The sequence below is a fragment of the Heliangelus exortis genome, chromosome 17 (assembly GCF_036169615.1).
Source record: "Heliangelus exortis chromosome 17, bHelExo1.hap1, whole genome shotgun sequence".
Lineage (NCBI taxonomy): Eukaryota > Metazoa > Chordata > Aves > Apodiformes > Trochilidae > Heliangelus > Heliangelus exortis.
In genome coordinates this window covers 15392055-15415410 of record NC_092438.1, presented here as the reverse complement: position 1 = coordinate 15415410, position 23356 = coordinate 15392055, and the positions used below count along the sequence as shown (strand labels likewise).

General features: G+C 57.6%; 2 protein-coding genes across 4 annotated transcripts in view; one reads left to right on the top strand and one right to left on the bottom strand.

Annotated features, from left to right (window-relative positions):
- Positions 1-1965: 1965 nt before the first annotated feature.
- On the bottom strand, positions 1966-13870 carry DNAJA3 (DnaJ heat shock protein family (Hsp40) member A3). Of its 2 annotated transcripts, XM_071760461.1 has the most exons (12): positions 13651-13870; positions 13405-13532; positions 12853-12936; positions 11949-12170; positions 10750-10902; positions 9180-9327; positions 8319-8383; positions 7302-7430; positions 6709-6824; positions 5957-6054; positions 3733-3849; positions 1966-3057 (listed from the first exon to the last, which is right to left on the bottom strand). In XM_071760461.1, exons 1-11 carry the CDS (start codon positions 13838-13840, stop codon positions 3746-3748), a joined length of 1437 nt encoding a protein of 478 aa, XP_071616562.1. In that variant the 5' UTR covers positions 13841-13870; the 3' UTR covers positions 1966-3057; positions 3733-3745. The 2 variants fall into 2 exon arrangements, with proteins under 2 accessions (XP_071616562.1, XP_071616563.1); XM_071760462.1 differs by lacking the exon at positions 3733-3849 and having other exon boundaries at positions 13651-13869.
- A 506-nt stretch (positions 13871-14376) lies between these two features.
- The window catches only part of CORO7 (coronin 7), a 34865-nt gene continuing 25885 nt past the window's right edge, over positions 14377-23356 (top strand). The window contains exons 1-7 of one of the 2 annotated variants that reach the window (XM_071761419.1): positions 14377-14834; positions 17848-17944; positions 18221-18295; positions 20151-20221; positions 20540-20723; positions 21247-21323; positions 22763-22813. In XM_071761419.1, coding sequence (XP_071617520.1) covers positions 14775-14834; positions 17848-17944; positions 18221-18295; positions 20151-20221; positions 20540-20723; positions 21247-21323; positions 22763-22813 — 615 coding nt within the window. In that variant the 5' untranslated portion in view covers positions 14377-14774. The remainder of the gene's footprint in view (positions 14835-17847; positions 17945-18220; positions 18296-20150; positions 20222-20539; positions 20724-21246; positions 21324-22762; positions 22814-23356) is intronic. The other variant, XM_071761418.1, reaches the window with a different exon arrangement.

Sequence of the window (23356 nt, the reverse complement as noted above, 5' to 3'; positions counted from 1 at the left end):
CCGAGCGGGCTCCAGCTGCCCAGCCTGGAGCTGCCAAACCGGTACCATTGGGTCGGTACCGAGGTCTCACAGCAAAGCGGTCTCCAGGGACGTTCCCCCCGCACCTCCCTGGCAGCTCGGCCCCGGCCTACCCCACCGCAGCGCCGGGGGAATCCAGCGGACTGGAACCGCTGCGGCCACGGACCCACCGGCCCGGCCAATAGCAAGGGACGGGCCTCCCGCAGCCACCGGAGCCTGAGCAGCCCCGGCCCGGTGCAGCCCCGGTCCCGGTCCCAGCCCCGGTCCCGCCGCCCCTCACCTGCCCCGCCGGTGAGCGCCGTACCGGAAGCCGCTCCCCCCGCGCCAGGGATGCTGGGAGCGCTGCCCGGCCCGGCATCCCGACTACAAATCCCAAGAACCTCCGCGGCGGACAGACCCCCGCCCCCTGGCAGGACCAATAGGAAGCGTTCCTGCGAGGGGGCGGGGCGAGGGGCAGCCAATGGGGTTCGGGACTCTGCAGCTCCCCGCAGGCCACAGCCCCGCCTTGCGCTGCGGTTCCATCCGCACCGCCCCGGGACGCCCCTGGCCCTGTGACGGAAAGGGCCGGACCCGCACCCGGTTCGCGGGGCCCCTCACGCTGACACCTCTCACCCGCTGGGTGCTCCTCACGCTGACACCTTGCACCTGCCCGCCCCGGGTGAGCTGGGTGCTCCGCGGTGCTCCGCGGGTCCCCGCCCGGCTGGGCGGGTGCAGCAGAGCCTCTCTCCCTCCTCCTGTCCGGGGCTGCAGAGGGTGCAGGGGGCTGGGCAGCGGCACCCTGAGTCCTGCCCTGCCCCAAGGGATGAGGCTCCTCACAGCTCTGTGTGCGGGTTTGGTACAAGCCCTGGGGCTGGGGCAGGGCTGGCACCAAACCCGCCTCGGGTCATTGTCACCAAGAGGGCTCATGGGGGGCCTGAGCAGGTGCTGAGGGGCAACTGCAGGGGGTCTGCAGAGAACCAGGGGCTGTGCCACCCCCCAGGCTCACTCTTGTCCCCGGGCTGTGCTGGTCCCCACTCCGCTGCTCCTCGCCTCCCCGGGCTGTGTGGCTCCTGATGGGTCTGGTTCTGGTTCTGCTGTGCTGCTCCCCTGCAGAGCAGGGGTGCAACAGGCGAGGGGTGCGGTGGCTCTGGAACACATCTCAGCAGAAACCCAGCACTTCTGCTGCTCTCTGCAGGTTCTGCTCTCTGCAGGATGAATAAGCAGCTCTTCCCAGCGCAGAGCACGGTGCTCCTCCCGCTGGAGCAGGCAGAGAAGGTGGGTGCTGGGGTGCCAGCCTGGGTGGTATCCTGGATCCCAGCAGCCATGGGCTGTGCCCCCGTGGAGGGAAGGGCTCTCTTGGGCTGCTGCAACCCCCTTGGGCAGAGGGTGTTGTGTGCTCCAGCCCAGGCAGGCTGGGTGCCAGGCAGGGCTGCAGGGTGCTCAGTGGCACTGCCCTGCCTGTGGCTTTGGGGGACAGATCCAGACCAAGCTCCCCAGCATCCACATGGAGTGATTTCCCCTCCACTGCCCTGTCCCCTTCTCAAGTGGCACCTGGAAGATGGTGGGTCTGGGGGCTCCGGGGTCAGCACTGCCCACAAGAGCATGGTCTGCTTCATCCTCCTGGATGGTTCCTCTACACAACACCCTCTTTCCAGGGAGGTGCTCATGGAAATGGTGGTGGCTCATTTTCCCAGGCCTCTGGGGCTAATTCCAAACACTGCCCCCATCCGTCAGCTGAGAAAAAAAACCTTTGCAAGACTGTCCAGCCTTAGGATTTAAGACTCACTGAAAAAGCTCCTCTGGCACATCACCACATGCTTGGATAGGAGTTGTGGGGTGTGGCAGCCCGCAGGGGGATGCTCAGGCATCCAGCCTTGTCCCAGAGAAGCCCCTTGTTCCTGGTCCTTGAGGGGGAGGAGAGGGGAGACAGCCAGGGCTGTAAGAGTAGAGAAGGCAGCAAGGCACAGCACGTGTTAAATATCTTTATCAAGTCCATCTTATTTACATGGATACAGAATCACTTTACAGACAGTTTCATCAGGAGGCAACGCGTGCTTTATTTCAGCAAATTAAGGAGGGCAAGACTACGACCTGTCCTGAGAGCTGGTCTGTCAGTCTGTGGGCTGGAGGGACCTGCACGGTGTCATTACCAACAGGGCTACAGTAACCATGGAAATACTCACTGTAAGAGCTCAGCTCCACCTGGCAGGAGTGATCCACTTCACTTGCTATTCTCACATGTGTAGAACAAAACTCTGACCATTCATTTATGCTACGGGTGCTGCACTAATGTAGTAAAAAATTTGTCCCAAACTGGCAAAGGGCTCGGTGGTAAACTTAGACCCCTTCAGAAGCTGACAGCATTTGTGTGGTAACCGGGGTTAATCTGGGGAGGGAGGAGGGAAACCTGAGGCAAAGTGCAGATTCCATCACTGCTCTTTGTGCAGGAAATCAGCAGGACTAAGAAACCCCAGGGCAGCTGGGCTCTGAGCAGTCCCAGCCAGAGGGAGACTTCCCACTCAGAGATGTGCTGGGGAGCCAGGAGGGCTGCCATGAAGACAGGGCTAAAACTCAGTGACCCACTGGGCCTCCTGGGATGAAGCTGAGAGGGTGACATTTATCAAGCACATCTTGCATTCAGCAGGGCACCTGAGTGAGCAGCAGCCACGTCGGGCTCCATACAGCAAACTGCTCCACTCCGAGCTGGAAGGACAAGTTTTATTTCACATTTTCACTATCTGGGATTCTAAATAATATTTCCACTCTAATTTTTGCCACATAAGCTTCCAGCAGCCGTAGGACCTGCGGAGCAACCTGGAGAGGGAGCTGCATTCCTGCAAAGGTGGCATTTTCCTTCATTACCATGTGCTGGGACAGCAGAGGGGTTTGGCATCCTGATGACTGTTGGTGCCTCAGTGTTTTGTCACCTCTCCAGCTGGGATTCTCTCCGTGCTGCTCACTGACCTTCTTCACTCTCCAGAGCCCGCTGCCAGAAAGGTTCACCCCAGCTGCAAAGGCGAGGAGCTGCTGCTGGCTCTTAGTTTCCAGTAGAACGCTTCCCTGGGGTGGAAACCAGAGAGAAGTGGAACATTTCCTGAGAGAAGGGGCCCGAGGCTTGGGGGCACAAGCAGCACATTGCTGCCTGACACCCTCAGGCTCTGCAAGCCCTGCAGAGGGGGTGAGTTTGGAGCTGTGGTGACAGAAGGCTGAGTCCCTGGAAGCCCAGTTCCCAGCTCTCCCTCCCAGCAAGGCAGCACCCCCTGAACAGCACCCAGGACCCTGACACCTTTGTGTGGCAGGGGCTTTGCTGTGCTCTACAACAAAGAATGATTCCTCCCTGGTGCTGTAAGGCCCTGGCAGGGGCCAGCCCCTGCCTCCCAGCACACCTGGGCTTTGCCATGGCAGCAGAACAGCTCCCAGCTCTGCCAGACAATGGGAACACCCTCAGTGCTCTGAATTAAGTACAGCAAGGAAGCAAGCAGGGCTTGCAGGGGAGGCCAGTGACCTCCCTGAAGATGTATCCAGCATTTTTGCTGCTTTTTTGTTGCAGCAACAATGCAATTTATTCCCTATGCCTTTGCTGCAGGTGACAGGGGACAGCTAGGGCTCTTCACACCACTGGCTGGAAGGCCTGAGGCTAAGTGAGAAGCAATGCTGGGCTTCTGCTGCTCCCACCTCCCAAGTTCTGCATGGTGTGGGGGAAAGACAACGATGAAAACACAAGAGGCCTCCTACCTCGGATGGGGTGTCAGGAGCTAAACATTTTCTTAAGTTTGGAAAGGAATCCCTCCTTGTTCTCCTCAGCCTCAGGCCTATCCCCGCCTGTGCCAGCTCTAGCCTTGGCCCTGCCACCTGCACACAAACAGCACAGGGCTATGGTCAGACACATCTCCCACCAGCAGCCAGCACCCTGACAAAGTGAGAGGGTTATTTCAGGGGGGGAATGGCCAAGGCAGCTGGTTTTGCCAGCATCATCTTGTAGAGGGCTGCCCCTGGCAGTGAGCCATGGCACGGGACCACTTGCAGTGAAAGCACAGGAGAGCTCAGACCCCAGGAGTAAGAAAGACACCCGTGAGCCCAGGCAACACCATCCCCTTCCCCTCTTCCCAGCCCTCCAACTGGCAAGGGAATCCTTGTGCTGCACAACCAAAGTCAGGGACCCTACAGACTTTGGAAACAAGGACTTGGAGCAGAGTCTGCTGCTGAAACCAAGCTGTCAGCTTGACCATGGCCTTTATAGAAAAACCCCCTACACTGTTGGGCCCTGAATCAATCTGCCCAATTCCTGTTTTACAGAGTGACCCTTTAGAGCAAAGCAGTGCCAAATAACAGGAGAGTGCCTCAAGGAATTCTCAAACAGGATCATGGAAAAAATGAACTGGTTGCCTTTTTCATTCCAGCCCAAGTATTTCAGAACAAGTGTCCAGATAAGGGATCTTACTGACAACAATTAACATAATTTTCCTGTGTAAATAGATCCTTGTTTTTTGTCCCTCTGGATGTGGCTACAGCAAGAATAAAGGACACCTCTTTGCTAATCTTCTTCTCCAGTAAAACCTTCATTAACAAGATCCCTGAGTCCTCCTCAAGCTTTCTTTGTGCACAGAGAACAGAGACTCTGGTCCTCCCCCAGCTGACTGCCAAGCTCAGACTGATGCAATGGTGTGAAACACTGAGGCAGAACACCCCTCCAGCCACTCTGGGTGTTTCTGCTTCCAAGAGCAAGGACATGCTTTCAGCAGCAGCCTGACTCTACACTGTGAGCCTCTGGCACCAGTTTGCATCCACCCTGCTGTTTAATTGTGATAAAAACTGGCAGGTTTACTTTTTAGAAAGCAAATCTGAAGAGCTTTTTTTTTTCCTTTTGCCCATCAATGTCTTTAAAAAGCTGTAATGCAAGTTTTGTGCTTAGAGACCTCTCCCCTTCTCCTCAAGGCTGACCTTAATGCTTACTCTCAGCAGGGAAGACACTGCTTCTGTGCTCATGCACTATAAAACATGACACTGCTGAACCCCTGGCAGACAGACACCACCTTCCAAAACCCCCAGCTTCAGCCTCCATTCCTCAGGCTTTGGAATGTGTAGCAGAAGGGACAGGAGCCCTGGAATCATTTAGCAGCTTTGGAAGACTCTCACCTCTGCCTAGCTGTAAGCAGTCATAAATGCCCTTCTTTTTGTTTCAATCATAAGAAATCCAACCAGCTTTAACAAGTCAATTGTCTCAATATGAGCAAAGAAAAAAACTGTTTTCCAGTAGCACAAGGCAAAGCTTCTTGCCTTACTGCTCTATCATGTTTTTGATTGAGCTGATAGCAGTGCCACATACCTCACCCCTGGAACTTCAAACACCTGACTGCTCACTCAGAATTCCTGATCTGGGGATGAAAGAGGAACCTCACAAAGCTCCCAGCTGACTTGGCTCCCTGCATCATGCTGGATGCTGTGTCAGCTGGAGCCACCACTCAGCACCAATGGACACTTCAACCCCAGAGCATTGCTCTGAGCAGCCCTGACTGCAGCACTTCCCCTCTGCTCTTCAGGAGAAACCCCTCCACTGCAGTCAGAACCCCAGCTGATCAGCTCACACAGAAAACTGGCCCAAAACGCACTTTTTTCCTAACTCTGCTACAAAACCAAGTTTCTGCTGGTAGGGGTGCAGAAGCAGAGAACAGAAGGCACTCATCACCACCACAAGGCTCACCACGATTTGCCAGGCCCAAGACCTGCTCTGGACTCATCTGCCTGGTACGTGTCCAGGTGAAGCTTTCTGGCAGAGCCACCTCCTTGCTTCGTGCTGCAGCCTGCTCACATCACACTAAGGCTGTGTCTGATAGAACGTGCTTGGCAGGCTGTGCTGTCCAGCTGTCCCAAGGTGACCTTGGCTCACCTTCCACCCCAGGAACCCTCTGCACTCCCACCCCAGGCCCCTGGGGAAGGGGCAGTGACTGGCAGTGCTCACCTGATGCTGTGTTTGTCACCCCATTCACCGTGCCCTCCACATCTGCCTCGTCCTCAGCGTAGCTCATCATTAAGGCTCTCTGGCGATCTGTCAGCCTCCTGCAGGGGCAACAGAGAGCTGGGGACAGAGCTACCCACAGACCTCCCCAGCCCCCTCCAGCACCACACCAGGAGCAGCTACTGGGAGCAGAAGATTCATGCACCAGGCATACACTGAGAGTCCCCCCTGTGCTCTTAAAGTGAGCAGTAAGGAATAAGCCTCGGTGGCAGAGAAATGAACCACTGAATTTCACCAAACTGACTGAAAAACAGTGCTAAAAGCTGCAAGAGAACACACGTCTGGTGGTCAGGCCTCAGGAAATCAGCTCCCTTTCCAAAACACAAACTAAAAACTTTCCTTCACCACAGGAGCAGGGGGTGGCCAAGCAGCCTGAAAAGCACCTGCCAAGGACTTCAGTTCCTTCAAGCTGTAGGTGTGAGAGCACAGATGTGCTGTAAGCCAAACACTAAACTAATGCAGCCAGGATCTAGAGAGAACTGCAGACAGCCTGGCAAAGAACTGCTTCTGCATTTCCAGGGTTTAGGATTTTTAGAGCTGGGTTCCCAAATGGTATTATCAAAAAAAAAAAGCCTGACTCACATTAAAACTGGAAGCAGAGTGAGATATGAATTAATCCAATGAAGCAGTAAGGACTTTTCACAAAGTCAGAACAACATCTTTTGCAAAAAGGTCAGGATTTCACAAAAACTTACTGGGGAACTCTTATCTTTATGTGAATGTAGTGGTCTCCATAGCCATAGCTGTTAACTTTGGGAATGCCCTTCCCACTCAGTCGAATCTTCTGGTCTGGCTGAATACCAGGAGGTATCTACAAACACAGGGAGTCAGGTTTAATTAATACTCAAGTTTAACTATTTATATAGTAATTCTATGTCTACAATAATTACTAACTTCTTCAGCAAGTTCCAAAGTAGGATGAGAGGGATCTGTTACATTTGTGTATTAGGACACGTTCAGAAGCTGTCAGTAATGACTGAAAAGCTTTTAAAGGAAGAAGTAAAGAACTTGGCAGTAAAGAACCTGTCCCAGTCTGTTGCCCTGCATGGGATTTCCCCAGCAACCCACCCAGCCCTGCCCTTCCCTCTCCCTGCTCAGCCATAGGAAAGGAGATGTGACCGAGCAGGGTCACACCAAGCAGGTCACAAACTACCTGATGCTCAGGCCTGAACAAGTCTGGAAGCTGGTACTGGCAAACCCCAGGAGATTTGCCCTTTTGCAGCAAAACAGCAGTGCCTGCTGTTCCCTATGGATTTATGCCCAAGATCTTCCATAAACTGGAACTTACTGTGATATTGATTGTCTCGTACAAGCCTTGACATCTGGCTGTGCCTCCCAGAACAGCCTGTGCTATTGAAACGAGGAGATCCGAATGGATATCTGCTCCATTTCTTCTGAACACAGAACTTTTTTGAACCTAAAACGCAGGCAGTTCCAAAGAGAAGTGAGCACACCAGCACAAAGTGTTCTCACACTGCTTGGAAGGGTCTCAGAAGGAAACACATCAGAATTGCTGCAGTCAGACCCTTTGCTGTGCCCACACTGCATGGCTGAGGAGGTTAATTTAATGTTCAGTCTTTTAGAAAAACACAGATTGTGACAGAACTGTAACTGCCCAGAGCTTTAGGAGGATCCCTGCTTCCCATCCCATCAACCCCCTCCCCTAATCCTGTTCAAGTTCTCAGTGTTTGATTCCATGGAGCAGTGAAGGCTCTGTCCCATCCCACACCATCAACAGGGGAATGCCAGAAGAGGAAACCAGCACCTCAGGAGCAGTCTCACAAGCTGGGAGAGAATTCAATCCTCCTCCTGCACCACAACAAAGGGTGCTGAAGAAAAGTTTTCTCCTCAGTGAGGTGCACATGGCAGGAGAAGAGGATCCCAGTGACAAAACGTGTGGCAGCACTTAGGCTGTGTCTGCAGGAGGACAGTGACCAACCAGCCCCTCGTGGGCATCCCCACAGCCCTCAGCACTCCCACCACTGCAGCAGGGGCCTCCTCCACATTCCCAAGTCAAAACAGCATCAAGAACCTAATCTGCATTTTGATTCCAGCTGCCCTAAGGGCCTCACCCTGGAGCAAGCAGCACAATTCTTGATGAGCAGACTTGCTGTTCACCACTTGTTACAATGCAGCTCCCCTGCTATCCCAACAAAGTTCATGGGGATCATATTGCCTCAGCTGTTCCAAAGGATCACTTGCTCTTCCTCCCTGGCCCCCCTGTTCAGACTTTCCCAGGCAGTTTCACAAGGAACAAGTGACCAACTTCAATAACAACAACAGCCACCAAGGCAAAAACACTTACCCTGAATGTAATGAAAATTTCTTTCCTCCCCACAGGCATCCGAACTGTCTGCCCGTCCTCAACACCTGCAGTCAGAAAAAAAAGGGGGAATGTTGCCTTGCCTTACAGTTCATGTTCTACTTCAATACCAACAGCTTTTCTCTTCAAGATCCCTCACCATCCCCAAAGCTGGGCACCACAGCAGCACCTGAGGCACAAGACCTGCCATGGGCAGCACAGTGACAATCCCAGAGGAGCTGTGAGAGGAGATGTCAGCACACGTTTATACCCCTGAGGAGATCACTACACACCAAGCAGGCTTCCTACTTCAGCCCCTCGAGGACTCCTTAGTGAAATGCATCAGACTGAGGAACACTGGGCAGCCTTCACAAGTTACAGGCTGCTCACTCAGGGAGATCCCCAGGAAGCAAACCTTCAGCCCCACCACTCATTTAATTCTCTCTGGTGAGGAAGGCCATCAGCACTCTCATCTGAGCCAAGCTGTCACGATTCCCACCCTCCCCCAGGAGCTTCATCAAGGACAAACAAACGACCCAAGGCAACGAAACCTTCTGAGTTTCACTCTTCAAAAGCCACCTAGAACGATCCATGCAAGGAGCACAACCTCAGCTCAGGAAGGGCAAACCAGGCATTAATACTGATGGCCTGAAAGTTCCTCTCATTACTAACCCTTCCAATTGCCAAGCTATCACCCTGCATTGCTCTGAAGGTAACTCCTCAGCAGCCAAACTCCTCATGTTGCTCTCCCACAGGCACCTGGCAGGGACCACGCTGCGGAGGGCTGTGCCTTGCTCTTGGCTGAGTGGAAGCACACAGCTACATTTACTGAGCAGAGAGCAGCACACAAGTGACACCACTTACCAGCTGGCACAGGAACCACCACATTCTTCTTCTGTTTGGTTTGCCCTGTCCCTCGACACATCACGCAGGGGGTGGTTATGATGGAGCCACGACCACCGCAGCGCCGGCACGTCGAGCGCATGACGAACGGGCCCGTGTTTATTGTCTCCTGGCAAAGAGAACACGGGGGGTGCAAATGTTTGGTACCAAGATGATGCTTTTTCACTGCCCTAGAACACTGCCCAGGCCTGGCCCAGCACCATTTGAGTCTCTCTGACTGCATGTGCAACCTGACAGGACTGTGATGTCCCTGAGCAAGGGGTGGAGCAGAAAACTGGCTCAGGAATCCAAAGAGGACACTTGCTGGTGAGAAGCTGCTTCAGATTCAACTGACATCACAAGCTGAGTGACACTGAAAGCTGCAAACATCTGCATTTTGAGGAATCAAGGACAACCTCCTAGCATGGATTATTGCCAGGGTCCAGGAAAACATTCTGGAGACTGAACTGTGAAAGCCACCCAGCAGATGGGAGCATGTGAGGAAGCAGTGGGAAGAGCTTGCTCTGCCCAGCTACCTGTTGTGCTCAGAGAGGCAGCTCTGGCCACTGGCTGACTGCTGGGACCCATCTGGTTTCCACCCATGTGTGGAAACAAAGCCTGAAGCTAAATCACAGAATTACAAAATGGTTTGGGTTGGAAGGGACCTTTAAAGCTCATTTAGTCCAAGCACCCTGCAGTGAGCAGGGACATGTTCAACTAGATCAGTTTGCTCAGAGCCCTGTCCAACCTGATCTGGAATGTTTCCAGGGATCTCCCATCTCTCTGGGCAACCCAGGCCAGCATTTCACCACCTTCATTGTAATAAATTTCTTCCTAATATCTAGCCTGAATCTCTTTCAGTTTAGCCCTGCTAAAATGTCTGTCTCCATCTTTCTTACAGAATCAGAGAACCTTTAACAAGCCCCTTTAATACTGAAAAGCTGCAATAAGGTCTCCCCAGGGCCTTCTCTTCTCCAGGCTGAACAACCCCAACTCCCTCAGCCTTTCCTCATTGCAGAGATGCTCATTTCTTTACTTACTCTAAGTAGCATTTCAAGTAGCATTCTTCTTATTTCAAGAATACCCTTCAGCTATCACCTTCCTCCTCCTTCCACCCCTCAATTCAAAGCATCCCATTTAATGCCCAAGTCATGTCAGAACTATTACATAAATACAGTGTCCTGGCTCTGTGGCACCAGATGATCCAGCCCTGAAGGACAGTGCTCTGAGCTGGGCAGAGCACTTACTTTAAGACAAAGAAAATCTTCCTAGTTGTCCTGGCTACTAAAGTAATTTTTCCCTTTTATCATTACTGTTTCATTCAAGCTGTGTAGTTCAGGTCCCAACCCACCAGTCTCTCTCCTTTCTTTACCAGGGAGGGGAAGGGGATTAATAGAGAGCATCTGGCATTGGGTTTAATTGCCGGGACAGTGTTAAACCCTGACACTAATGCAGGATAAGCTGATGATTTTAGAACTTTTCCCTGCAGAAGGGACTGACTTGCCCCAACAAGGAAAAGCTGAGCAGAGCCTCTGTCTGCAGAAGCCCTCACCATGCCAGTGCCATTGCAGTAGTGGCAGCGCTGAGCGCTGGTACCGGGTTCGTGTCCTTTGCCATCGCATCGCTCACAGGAGTCGTTGATGTTCACCACAATCTCCTTGTTCACACCTTTTGCAGCTTGGGTGAAGGTCAGTTCCATGATGTACTGCATGGGAAACAGGGACATGGATCCACAGCCAAGTTACCAAGCAATGCTTAAAACACATCCAGGTAACAGAGGGGTAGGAACGGGCAGATGCACAACTCACACAGAAGGGTTTGCCTCACCTGAGGGAGGAATGGTTGGTCTCACAGAAATAAAAAAAGGGGGTAGGAGGGATTAGCAGGCATTACAGGAATTATGATCACACCAGTCTGGTTGAGTAGTTGTGTAGCAAAAATGAGATTTTTAAATAGTAAAGAAGGGAGTGAAAATAGAAGCCCAGAGTGCTTTTCCCCTCACAGGAAAACCTTTCCTCTTTCTGAAGGTCTTGTTGAAGGGGAATGCAGCAACAGGTGAAGGTAAAAACCTTTAAGCCCTGTGACAGCATCTGCTCTTCCTCTGTAAATTCTTTACTTACCAAGGGAAGACATCAGCAAAGATGACTGCACAAAACAGGAAATTCAGTTTATAACAAAAAGGTCATTTTTGGGAAAGCCAGAACACCAAGTGTTTCTGAAGCACCCGAACCAACACTTTCAATATGTAAAAGAGCACTTAGCTACAGTACAAAGGACAAGACAGAGGCTTTGCTTTATTATGGGCTCCACTGCAAAATTAAGCCAATTAAGTCTGCAAAATTAAGGCAATTAAGCAGACAAACCTGACGCTGGAAGGCTTGCTTTATAGCTGAAGGTATTTTGTGGGTTTTGGCATTACATATTAAAGCAGACCTATGTAAATGAAGGTAGAGCAGAAAAGATTCCTCTACACCAATGGAACTGTCTGGTGTTAGTAAACACCAGATGAAATTGCTCAAGTCCAGAAAAAGTGTTCTGTCTGGACAACATATCCACATGGCTTATCACAAACTCGTGACTCTTCTACCCACACAAGGGCACACGCACGTGCTGACATTCCCAGGAGCAAACTCTTTGCCTAAGCTCCCTCCCAGAGAAATCTGTGACAGACTCATTTCCTTCTCCAGATCCAGTGTGCTCTTCACTGCCCATTTTCATTTAATTAACTGAGAAAACAAACACATCTCGTACCTCCTGTGGCTGGTCAAAGACATTCTGAAAATCACCGAAAGAGGATCCCGAAAACTCTCCGAAGATTTTTCTGAAAAGCTCTTCAGGATCAATGGATGGACCACTGCTCCAGTACTGCCTCCCCGAGCCAGCACCAGCGCCAGCACCAGCACCAGCACCGGGATCAAAACTGGCAGTGCCGTACGCGTCGTACTGCTTCCGTTTCACCTCGTCACTCAGCACCTGGGAGGGAGAACAACAGTGTCCTCAGGAGCCTGACAGACCCCGAGCAGCCCCACAGCCTGCATCCGTGCAGAAGTTTCCTGGGAGAGGGCAAGGATGCTGGGGCTATCCCCTCACCCCTCTTCTCAGCCCCTCATGTCCCCAGGAGCTGGCAGCAGCTCCTTCCCTGGGACCGCTCAGCTCCTCAGCAGGAAAATGACAAGAATCTCACTCAGTCATTGTCAGCAAGAATAACTTAAAGTACATAAGCTGGTGAGGAGAGTGCTGGGGTGAATTTGAAAACCCCTGGAAGCTGAAAAATCAGCACAAAAGAAATTGTGAAGAAGCAGGAGAGCAGGAAGCACTGGGGCTGGGGTGCAGCAGAGCAGCAGGTGCCTGTGTCTCAGTCAGTAACCACGGCCAGGGTTGTTTGCTTGTTTGTTTCTTTAAGCTGAGAATTAATTCCCAACAAAGTGACCACAGCATCTGCCACTTGCCACTAAGAAAAAGCACCAGTTCAAACAGCCCAAAACACATCCAGATAAATCCCAGGGCTCACTGCTTTCCTGGAGACACCACTGGGACAGAGACAGGCATGCCCAATGCACAAGAAATGAAAAAATACCCAGGGTTTTACAGGAAATGCACATTTCTACCCTCCAATCTTCCCTCCTTTTCATGACAATAAAATCCTGCTTATTACCTCATAGGCTTCTGCCAGCTGAGAGAACTTCTCTTTAGCTTTAGGGTCATCCTTGTTTGTATCAGGGTGGTATTTCTTTGCCAGCTAAACGACACAAATTCAAAGATTAGAGACAAAGCAGTTTAGTATATCTCACACACCAGGGAAAACACATCAGGCAAGGCTTGGCCCTCGCTGCCTGTGTTTTAGGGAACATTTAGGAAACATTAGGCCTTCTCTTTCCCTTTTCATCCCGATGTAAGGGGCTTAGAGAAGCTGTTTCTGAACCTCTCAGCAACCCCAGGACCTCCTGGGCAGAGACACGAGATACCAGCTGAGGCCGGGCCCCACTTTTGAAGGGATCCCCACCCCGCGACCTCCCCTTGTCTCCCGTGGGTCCAAACCCCGCAGTCCCACAGGGGGTTTTGTTCCGTGCCCGAGCAGAGCGGCCGCGGGCAGCAGCTACAACCGTGGGCACCGTGCCGCGGCCTGGAGCTGCCCCAGAGGGTCTCCCCCGGCCCGGGTCCCTCCTGGAGGGTCTCCCCCGGCCCGTGTCGCCCCGGCAGGACGTGCCTGGTAATAGGCCTTCTTGATCTCCTTCTGCGTGGCGTTGCGGGGCACCCCCAGCACTTGGTAATAGTCCTCCTTGGCGCGGGACACGGAGCTGGTGTGGAAGGAGGCGGCGGCAACGCGCTTCGTCCCTGCGGGAGAGGAGGGCAGAGGGTCGGGGGTGAGGGCAGGAAGCGGGGCACCGCCGGGGGAACGGGCCCGACCCCCCGCTGCTCGTCCCGGCCCCGCTGAGGCCCCGGCCCCGCTCACCCGCGGCGCAGAGCCCGGCGCAGAGCGGGAGGAGGCGTCGGGCTGAAGCCGCGGGAGGAGGCGGCGGGAGGCTGAGCCCCCGGAGCAGCCACAGCAGCGGCAGCCGCCGCTCCCCCAGCCCGCGGCTCCCGAGCACGGCGGCGGCGGCGGCGGCGGCCCCGACCCTGCGCGACCAACCCCCGCCCGCCATCTTGGACCGAGCGCGTCCCTGCGCCTGCGCCGCCGCCGGGGGGAGGGGCAGTGCGCGTGCGCGGGACCGCGGCCACCGCCCCGGCAGCCACGCGCCCCCGGTGCGCACGCGCTGTGCGGGGTGCGGGGAGGCGGCCGCGGGAGGGGGGAGCGGGGGAACGGGGGAAGGGCTGCGGTGGGGCAGTGTGGGGGAGATGGGATCACACACGGTCATGGTGCCCCCACTCCCCATCCCACGGCCTTGGGAAGCCGCTGCTCCCCGGGGCTGCGGTGCTCGGGGCCACGCCGCCGCCTGGGCGGGTGTCACATCCCCGGGAAGGGGAAAGGGCGAGGCTGTGCGGAGCCCGGAGCGGCTGCGGGAGCGTCCAGAGCAGGAGCTCTCCTCTGGAGCGGAGGAGAAGCGATGCCAAGCCCCGTTCCCTGCCGACCGAGGGCCGGGGGCACGTGTCGGGTCCTGCGCCCACCCCCGGGCGGCGGGATGGAGACCTGGGCTCCACCGGTGGTCTCGGATCCATCCCGCTCTGCTCCCCCTTCCCCAGCACCCGGCTGTCACGGAGGTGTCTGCTCACCGGGGAGGGGACGAGGCCGCTGCCCCCGCGGGGCTGGCAGCTCCCCCCGGTATCCGCATCCTCGCTGCGGGTGACACGGGGGTGGGGGCGCTGGGTGGGCACCTGCGGCTCTGGCGGCCCCGAACCCCAGCAGGAGGCCGGGAGGGTCCCGCCGCCCCCACGGGTGGGGATGCTCCGATGCCGGGCTCAGCCCCAGCGCAGGGATGCTCGGGGAGGGGTCTCTGTGCCCATCACCGTTCCCTCGCCCTGAAGGACCGGGTGGGGCGTGTCCCGCGCCGAGGGGCGTGGTCCCGGTGAAGGGCGTGGCCCCGGGGCAGGCGGAGCGGCGGGGCTGAGCTGGGCTCGGTGCGGCGCGGCCCGAGCACCATGAACCGCTTCAAGGCGTCCAAGTTCCGGCACACGGAGGCTCGGCTGCCCCGCAGGGAGGTGAGCGCCGCGGGACCCTCCCGCCGGCCGGTACCGGGGGACGCGGGGGCGGCTGGGCCGGGGTTCCTGGCGTGCAGGGGCAGGACCAGCCCCGCAGCAGCGGCGGGGCGGCCCGGGGGTGCCGGTATGGAGGGGCTGTGCCCGAGTTCCCCGCCCGGTGCCTGGCTCTGGGGTGGCACCGCCGGTACGGCCGGGCTGTGCCCGGTGCCCGGCCCCGGGGAGGAAGCATCTCCCGGGTGGCTCCTCCGTGGCAGCCGCTGCTCCCCGCCCCAGCGTCCGCGGAGGCTCCGGTGTGGAGTCCCAGCCCACTGCCCGCCCGGGGAACCTGCTCCGGTGCAACCGGTGCCATCGGCTCGGGTTACCGTCCCCACGGTGTCTGTGCCGCTCCTGCCACCAGGCCTTGGCTGGGCGCGGCTGGCGCAGGCGGATCGCGGTCCCGGCTCGGTACCTCCCCGGGCAGTTCTGCCTCTCCCGGACTAGCTGAGGATGGGTGCACCCCGGGGGTGAAGTGCTGGGCACCCCACTGCTGCAGGGAAAAACGGAGCCCTAGGGCCCCGCAGGATGGTGCTGAGCTCCCTCAGCTTGGCACTGCAATCCCGGGCAGGTCTGGTGGGTCTCACCCCACAAATAACCATCCCCTGAGCATCGTGATCCACCTCGGTGGCTGGAGAGGTGCTGGGTTAGGGGGGTTGTGCTGGGTGAACTGCACCAGGGAGAATTTCCAGGACATGGAACCCTCCCGGGGCTCCCCGAGCCAGCCAGTGCAGCAGCACCAGGGACCAGTGTGTGCTACAGGTGCTCTTGTCACCAGTCTTGCTGGGATGGCTCACAGGGGCAGGGAGCTGGTGCACTTCAGCATGAGCCTTCTGGCCAGAAGCTCCTTCTAGCTTAGGCTAGGTGGGTGATGCTGCTAAAAGTCACTCTGCCTTGCTGCTTTGGAAAAGAACTGGGGGGCTGTGGGGCCACTAAAATGTTTCTCTCCCAGCTGTTGGATTTCAGTGCTCTCCTTCCCTGTAGCATCCTGGCCAAGCTCTCCTGGGGCCAGGCTGGCCCATCTGGTGCTCCCCTGCCTCCACAGACCCAGTGAGCACCCAAAACATCCCCGAGCTTCAGCCGTGGGAGGGGGCTCAGGGATGCCATTGGGCCTGGCCTCAAGCACCCCACTGTCCCTGCAGTGTTCCAGCCTGGGGACATCTGCAGAGCAGGTGGCAAGTCACCGAAATCTCAGCTGGCTGCCAGTTGTCTCCCCAGGGAGTGTGGGTGTCTGTGAAGTTTGGGTGCTGTGTGCCTGGCTGAGGGGGTTTATGGCATCCTCTGGACAGGGATGTCCTTGTCACCACATCCCTGGTGTGTGTCCCTGTGTTGGGGGAGCTCTGAGGGACACCAAGGGACAGCGTGTCCTCACTCAACTGTGCAAGGAGGTGTCTGCTCTGCCTCCCACAGCCTGCTCCAGGCTCAGCACTCAGGAGGTGCCCTTTCCCAGAGGCATTTCCCATCGGGGTGTGAAAAGTGTACCCAGGAAGCCTGGCTGCACCACCCAGCTCTGTGGGGCAGGAGGTGGAAGGTGGATGTTGTGTCTCCAAACCTGTCTCAGGTGTCACAGCAGGAAACACTGTTGGTGTCCCAGGCAGAGCAGAGCAGAGCAGAGCAGCTTGGTTATGGGGGTGGAGGCAGACACTTGACCTGTCTGGGTCAGGAAGCACAGTGTAAGCACCAAGGATCAGGTGTGAGTCTCTTCTCCTCTTCATGCCTGCAGGGCTCTGCTGGCAGAGGTGCCCTGGGAGCTTGCAGCTTGTTTTGGGGCTGTAGCCAGGATGGTGCCACGTGCTTTACCCACTGCTTCCTGCACACTGCAGAGGGATTGATTCCCTGAGGTCTCCCACCTGCATGCAGGAATGTTGTGGGGCTGGGAGGGACCAGCTCAGTGGCCTTTCTGCAAAACCTCACTGCAGGGATCCTGCGTGATACCCCCAGCTGCTGGGGGCCAGATGTGGTTAGTGACCACCCTCCCTGAGAGATGGGGTGCAGGCTGTGGGACTCTTCCTCCTGGCTCTTGGTGACCCTCCAGACCTTTTCCCCATCCCTGCTGCAGCCCCCAGCTTGCCTGCTGGGTGCAGGGAGAGGAACCTTCCTTCAGCAGGAGAAGGGTTAAGGGGTCTGCCACTGAACAGGCTGCTGTGACAAGGACCAGAGGAAATGCTGCAGGAAGTGCTGCTCTCTGTCAGGCCTCCAGAGGAAGCTGTGCAAGAAGAGGAAGCCTGGGGAAGCAAGAAGAGGAAGCACGGAGCTCAGTCCTTTTAGGGGCTGTGCACACAGCTCCCTTCCCAAAAAGGGCTCTGCGGGGCTTTGCAGGGCATCCACTGCTCCGGCCACCTGCTGCAATGCCAGTGGCACCGGTGGCTGCCATAAAACACCCATCTTTGCTCTAGGGTTAGACCTGGCCCTGGCTGTGCCACTGGTGGCCACTTGGGGCCGGGTGTCTGTCACATGCAGATTGTCCCTGTGCCCCCAGGGTGCACTGCTGGGCCCTGGAGGAGGTTGGGGTTTGGAGCTGAAATGAAGTTGCTTGTCTGTGTCTTGGTGCTTCCCAGCCCAAGAGCCTTTGTCCCATCCCGAATTCCCTCATACCAGTTTATGGCAAAGTCCCCTGAGCCCTTCCCACCGTGGGAGAGCCCAGAGCTGGGACAGTTTTGGGGAGAGGCAGTACAGGGAGCTGGGATGCTCCTGTCTCCTGTTGATGGCAGAGCTGGTCCCAAGGCCCCCAGCCCTGGCAAGGAGCTGTGCTGTCCTGTGGGGACCATAAGCAATAGGGATGGGGCCCTATAAAGTGCCTCTGGCGTGATCCCCTTGCTGCCAGCAGCCTCCAGGTGGTGCCAGGTCCAGCAGTGTGGGAGATGCACTGGGGCTGAGAGCCTCCAGCACACTCTGCAATGCTCTGCTCTCTCCAGCCATGGGGTTGGCCTCCTCCCAGACACAGACTTTTCCTGACATGGGTTTTCCCACTCCCTCCCAGGCTTGGATCGGGGGCATCCGTGCTGGCTCCATCACGTCCTGTGGGAACCAGCTGAAGGCCAGCAGCTCCTGGATTGCCTTCAGTGCTGAGGCTGCAGGTGAGGCACCAGGGCACAGGTACTGAGCGTGGCTGGGGTGGGATGAAATTGCTCTTGTGGTCCTTGTGGGGCTCGTTGCTGGGTCAGCCCCACCAGGAGGCATGAGGGGCAGTGGAGGAAGCTTTCCTCAAGTTCCCCCAAAGGTGCTGACAGTCCTGGCCCTTTTGGCTTGCTTTGCACAGTTGGGTGCTCCCCCCACTCCATGTCATAGGGTCCTGGGAGCGTGGTGTGGGTGATGGAGTGGCTGGTGACCTGGTGCTGTGTCCTCTCCTGCAGGTGTCCTGGGCATCGTGCCACTGGAGTGTGAGGATGGAGGCAAGAGGACCGTGTCTCAGCTCTGCTGCCACTCAGGTGAGCTGGGTGTCTGCCAGACCCAGTCTGGGTGGTTCTGTGTCTCTGCTCTGGGACACCAAGGAGTCGGGTACCACTTTCCATCTCCACTGGAGAAGTCTGGCCCAGTGTGGGCTGTGTGGAGGGGCTCTGGTACCTAGTCCCAACCCTGGATGCTGTGTTGGGCTGTGTGTTTCCCAGGGGAGGCACTGGGGGAGCTGCTGGAGTCCCCAGGGACCTTTGCTCATGGGTAGGGTGACCCTGACAAGGCCCACTTGTGTGTGAGGCACAAGCTGAGTGCAGCCACAAGGTGCTCTGCCAGGCTGGGCTTTTGCTAAGGAGCAGATTCATAGAATCACAGTCACAGGTTGGTTTTGGTTGGAGGGACCTTAAAGCTCATCCAGTTCCAACCCTCTGCCATGGGCAGCCTGGCATCCAGCCTGGCCTGAGACACTGCCAGGGAGGGGGCAGCCAAAACTCTGGGCAACCAGGCAGGGTATCCCTACCCTCATAGCAAATAATTTCTTTCCAGTGTCCAACCTAAGTCTCCCCTCTTCCATTTTAAAATCTTTCCCCCTCATCCCATCCCTCCAGGCCCTTGTCAAGACTTCTTCCCCAGCTTTCCTGGAGCCCCTTCAGGCACTGGAAGGTGCTCTAAGGTCTCCCCATTGCAGCCTTCTCTTCCCCAGCATGAACAGTTCCAACTCCCTCAGCCTCTCTCCATCAGATAGGTGTTCCAGCCTTTGGATCCTCTTCCTGACCCTCCAGCTGATCCATGACCCTTTGTCTCTTGAGCTGCAGCTCCTGCTGGTGCTCCTGTTCTAGCACACCCTATTACTCACTGCACACCCCAGTGTTCCCAGTACACCCAGTGTCAGGCTGGCAGAGGAGCTGGGATGGCATCACCATGGGTGCACCCCGAGACTGGAGGCACAGGCCAGGCTGGCAGCCCCGAGCAGCTCTGCTGTGGGCAGAGAAATACGTGTGGCAGAGACGAGGGCTCTGTCTCCTGCCTGGGCACAGGGACAGGGGCTGGGGGGGCTGGGGTACCCCCCTGCAGGTGTTGGGGCAGCAGTGCCAGCCAGGGGGGCACCAAACACCCCTTCCCCAAAGAAAATGGACTGGAGCAGCCAGCCTGGAGCCAGTCCCAGTGCCACCTTCCTGCATGTGGTGCCTTCTCGGCGCGGCTGTGTGCTCAGAGCTGCTCCCCAGGAGCCCTGGGGGGTACACGAGGGGGTGGCCCAGCATTAACAGCTTCCTAACCAGATTTAGCACCAGCCCTTTGAAGCTGGAGCAACGCCTCCGAAGCGGGGCAGGGATTTGATTCTCCTCCCCGGGTGGCTGAGCGAGCTGCTGGCTTTTTCGTGCCTCCCGGGCCTGTTTCTCCGCAGTCTCCTGGAAGCAGAGCAGTACACAGTGACCTACTTTCCCAGCGTGCCAAATGCATCCGAGGGGCTGGTGCCGAGGCTGCCATCCTCCCCCCAGCCTGCTGCCGGCATGCTGGGCACAAAGGCAGCTTTGTTACCAGCACTGTTCCTGCTCCTGACTCTGCCTCCTGGCGATGTCCCTTCTGAAATCCTCCAAAGCTGGGTGGGGAGGGGTTAAACAGTGAGAGGCGATTGTGCTGTGCTGCCCTTCGGGGCTCCTGTCCCTCGCTGTCCCTCCTGTCCCCTCCTGTGAGACCCTGACCCATGGAGGGGCTCAGGTCCAGCAGCAGAAGCTGAGCTGCTCCAAAATGCCTCGGCAGGGCTGGGTCTGACCCTGCTGCCTGCCCCTGCCCGCACAGGGATGGGTGTGTTCGGAACAAGCCTGAGGCTGGGGAGGAGCCGAGGTGGGCAGGGAAGGTGAGGACAAACCACCACCCTTCTCCTTCCAGATGTGGTGACAGATTTTGACTTCTCACCCTTTGATCAGCTCCTGCTGGCTACGGGCTCTGCTGATGAGATGGTGAGTGCTCAGTCCCAGGGATCCCAAGGGGGCACCCCATGTCTGTAGGATTCACTGTGGAGACGGAGCCAGAGTGATGGGAATAAGAGGAGCCTGGGGAGGAGGGTGCCAGCCCCGGGGAGTGGTGTGGGATATCCCCAGGCTGGGGGGGACAGGGCAAATGGTGTCAGCCAGGGATCATCCCTCTCCTACCTGGGATGCCAGCAGCTCTGATCCCACCAAGCTGCCGTGAGGGGTCACCTGGTCTCCTCCAGGATCAAAGCCTGGAAAAGCAGCAAGCGCAGCTGTAGGACTGACCCGCCTCTCCCTGGGGTGCAGGTGAAGGTGTGGCGCCTGCCCCAGAGCAGCCAGGACATGCCGAGCGTGGCGGGGCTGGCACTGGGGCCCGTGGGCTGCCCGGTGGATGTGCTGCAGTTCCACCCCACGGGGGACGGTGTCCTGGCCAGCGGCGCGGGGGAAGGAGTCACCCTCTGGGACCTGGGGCAGCAGCAGCCTCTGACAGGTAGGCATGGCCGTGCCTCCACCTCCTGCCTGTGCTGTCAGGCTCTGCCAGGCTTGGGTCTGGGCCTTGGTGTCACCCAGCAGGTGTCACGGGTGGGTTTTTGGGCAGAGAACACCATAGCCCGTGGTGCATCTGCCCCGGATACCCTGTGCTGTGATACAGGGGTCTGAAAGGCTCCTGGGCTGCCCAGGGTGTCTGTAGCAGCTTGGGAAGGGTCCCCTGGGTGTCAGGTCCCTCTCTCTGGGTGTCCTGGGGTGTGAGCAGACACGGGTGCTGTGAGGGTGACCAGCCTTGCCCGGACCTCAGAGAACCCCTGAGGGGAGGAGGCTGGGCAACAGCACAGGGCGGGGAGGGTTCCGGGTGGAACTGAGCTGCCAGCAGCACGGACGTGACAGCGTGCCGGTGGGTCTACAGCCCTTCGGAACCACCGGATCTTGTCCCGTGGGAAGCGCTTGGCTGGTCACGGGTGGGCAAGAGATGGCTCCTGCCCTTCCTGCTCCCTGAGCCTGCTTTCCTCCCGCAGCCCTGGGCTCCCACGGGGACCAGCTGCAGAGCCTCTCCTGGAAGCCAGACGGCCGCTTGCTCGGCACCTCCTGCAAGGTGAGCGCCTTGTGCCGTGACCTCCCCGCCATGATCCCGCTGTCTGCACCCCGCTCTGGGGCTGGTGGTGCTCCTGTTTTGAGGGGGGAAAGGGCAGAAATGGGGTCAGGGAGCGGTGAGGATGATGGCAGCACTAGATGGCGCCTGCGGCTCGCTGCCGGGATCCATGGAGGGGAGAGCATGGAGGGGAGAGAGCATGGAGGGGAGAGCTGCATGGAGGGGAGAGAGCATGGAGCAGAGAGCTGCATGGAGGGGAGAGCTGCATGGAGGGGAGACTGCATGGAGGGGAGAGAGCATGGAGGGGAGAGAGCATGGAGCAGAGAGCTGCATGGAGGGGAGAGCTGCATGGAGGGGAGACTGCATGGAGGGGAGAGAGCATGGAGGGGAGAGCTGCATGGAGGGGAGAGAGCATGGAGCAGAGAGCTGCATGGAGGGGAGAGAGCATGGAGGGGAGAGAGCATGGAGGGGAGAGAACATGGAGGGGAGAGCTGCATGGAGGGGAGAGAGCATGGAGGGGAGAGCTGCATGGAGGGGAGAGCTGCATGGAGGGGAGAGCAGCATGGAGGGGAGAGCAGCATGGAGGGGAGAGCAGCATGGAGGGGAGAGAGCATGGAGGGGAGGGCAGCATGGTGGGCAGCATGGCAGAAAGCATGGAAGGCAGCATGGCAGGGAGCAGGGCAGGCAGCATGGCAGGCAGGCCTGCAGGGAGGAGAAGGGTGGATGCTGAGCGAGGAGACCCAAGCAAGCTGCCCAGCCATGCAGAGGGGTCTGGGGAGCAGTCAGCACCCCTGTGCCAAGGCTGGCAGAGCAGTGGTGACCAAGATGGAGCACGGAGGCCATCAGACAGTGCAGGCTCCATCCGTGGGCTGAGCCCAGCCTTAGAGCCCCACGCTGAGCGAGCAGGCTGAGTGTGGTGGCTGAGACCCCACGGGCTGTGGGTCAGCCTCTGAGCCCTGCTGTGCATCCCTCCCCAAGGTCTGCAGCACCCCATGCTGTGCCCTGTGGTTCTGGCTGGCACAGTGGGTCTCCCCAAATGTCACCCTGGCAGCAGCAAGGCTGGCACTGGGGACCACCCAGCTGCCCCTGCACCTCTTTCCAAGGGGCAGCCCATGGTTTCTTGGGCTGTAGGGGACAGGGGGGATGCTGGGGTACACTGGCAGGGTGGTATTTCCAGCCCTGGCTCTGTTTTGGAGGCTTCCCTCATCTCTGGGAGTGGTTTTGAGGGTGTCAGGGTGTGGGTGAGGCTGTGAGGGGGCTGGAAGTTTGCCCCTACCCCTGATGTGGGGCAGGACCTGGGGTACACTGTAAACCATCCTGCAGGCAGAAGAGCGATGGGCAGGAAGGAGTGGGGCTGCTGGCCTTCTGCCTAGTGCAGCCTGACATCCTGCTGGCCCTGGGGTCCTCAGCCACCCTCCTCTGGTTTTGTTTTATCTCAACAGGACAAGAAACTGCGGATCTTTGACCCCCGAGCCAGCCCAGCTGCCTCCCAGGTACTGTCCCTGCTGGGTGTGCTGTGTGACAATGTGCAGGCAGCCCTGCCTGACCGGGGTGCCCACTGTCTGACATGGGGTGGCCTGGGTACCCCCAAACTGTGCCAGCCCTGGCTGGCTCCGAGCTCCCAGGCTGTGCTGGAGCTGAGCAAAAGGCTCCTGGGGACAAGGACCTGCCAAGGGTGAGGGCTGGGCAGCTGGATCTGCACAGCTCAGCAAATAACAGCGATTAGGAAATAAGTAGAGGACTTAAGCCTTGACGTCGAGTTTTAACAGCCTCTTATTAGAGGTTTCCTGTGGCTTGGGGGCTCTGGCTGCTGGCAGCTGCTGGCCCTGGCCACAGACAGGGCTGGAAGGCTCTGGGAGGGGTGGGATGCAGCGGAGAGCAGGGCAGGATGGCTGCAGACTGCTCTGCTGCTCCTTGTGCCTCCTCCACTGCCAGCATGCCCAGGGGCTCAGGAGGGTGATGGCCTCAGGTGCCTCTGGTGGTCACCCCAGGCACTGACACTGCACCAGGACTCTCCTGGGTGCTGAGCTCCCTGT

Bases quoted from the DNA above. Each gene is read 5' to 3' on its own strand.
- DNAJA3 (XM_071760461.1), bottom strand. From the start codon at position 13,840: ATGGCGGGCGGGGGTTGGTCGCGCAGGGTCGGGGCCGCCGCCGCCGCC. The intron at 8,384-9,179 runs GTAAGTGGTGTC...TTCTGACTGCAG, and splicing joins GGTGGTTCCTGTGCCAGCTG to GTGTTGAGGACGGGCAGACA. The intron at 7,431-8,318 runs GTAAGTGTTTTT...CCTGCGTTTTAG, and splicing joins AAATTTTCATTACATTCAGG to GTTCAAAAAAGTTCTGTGTT.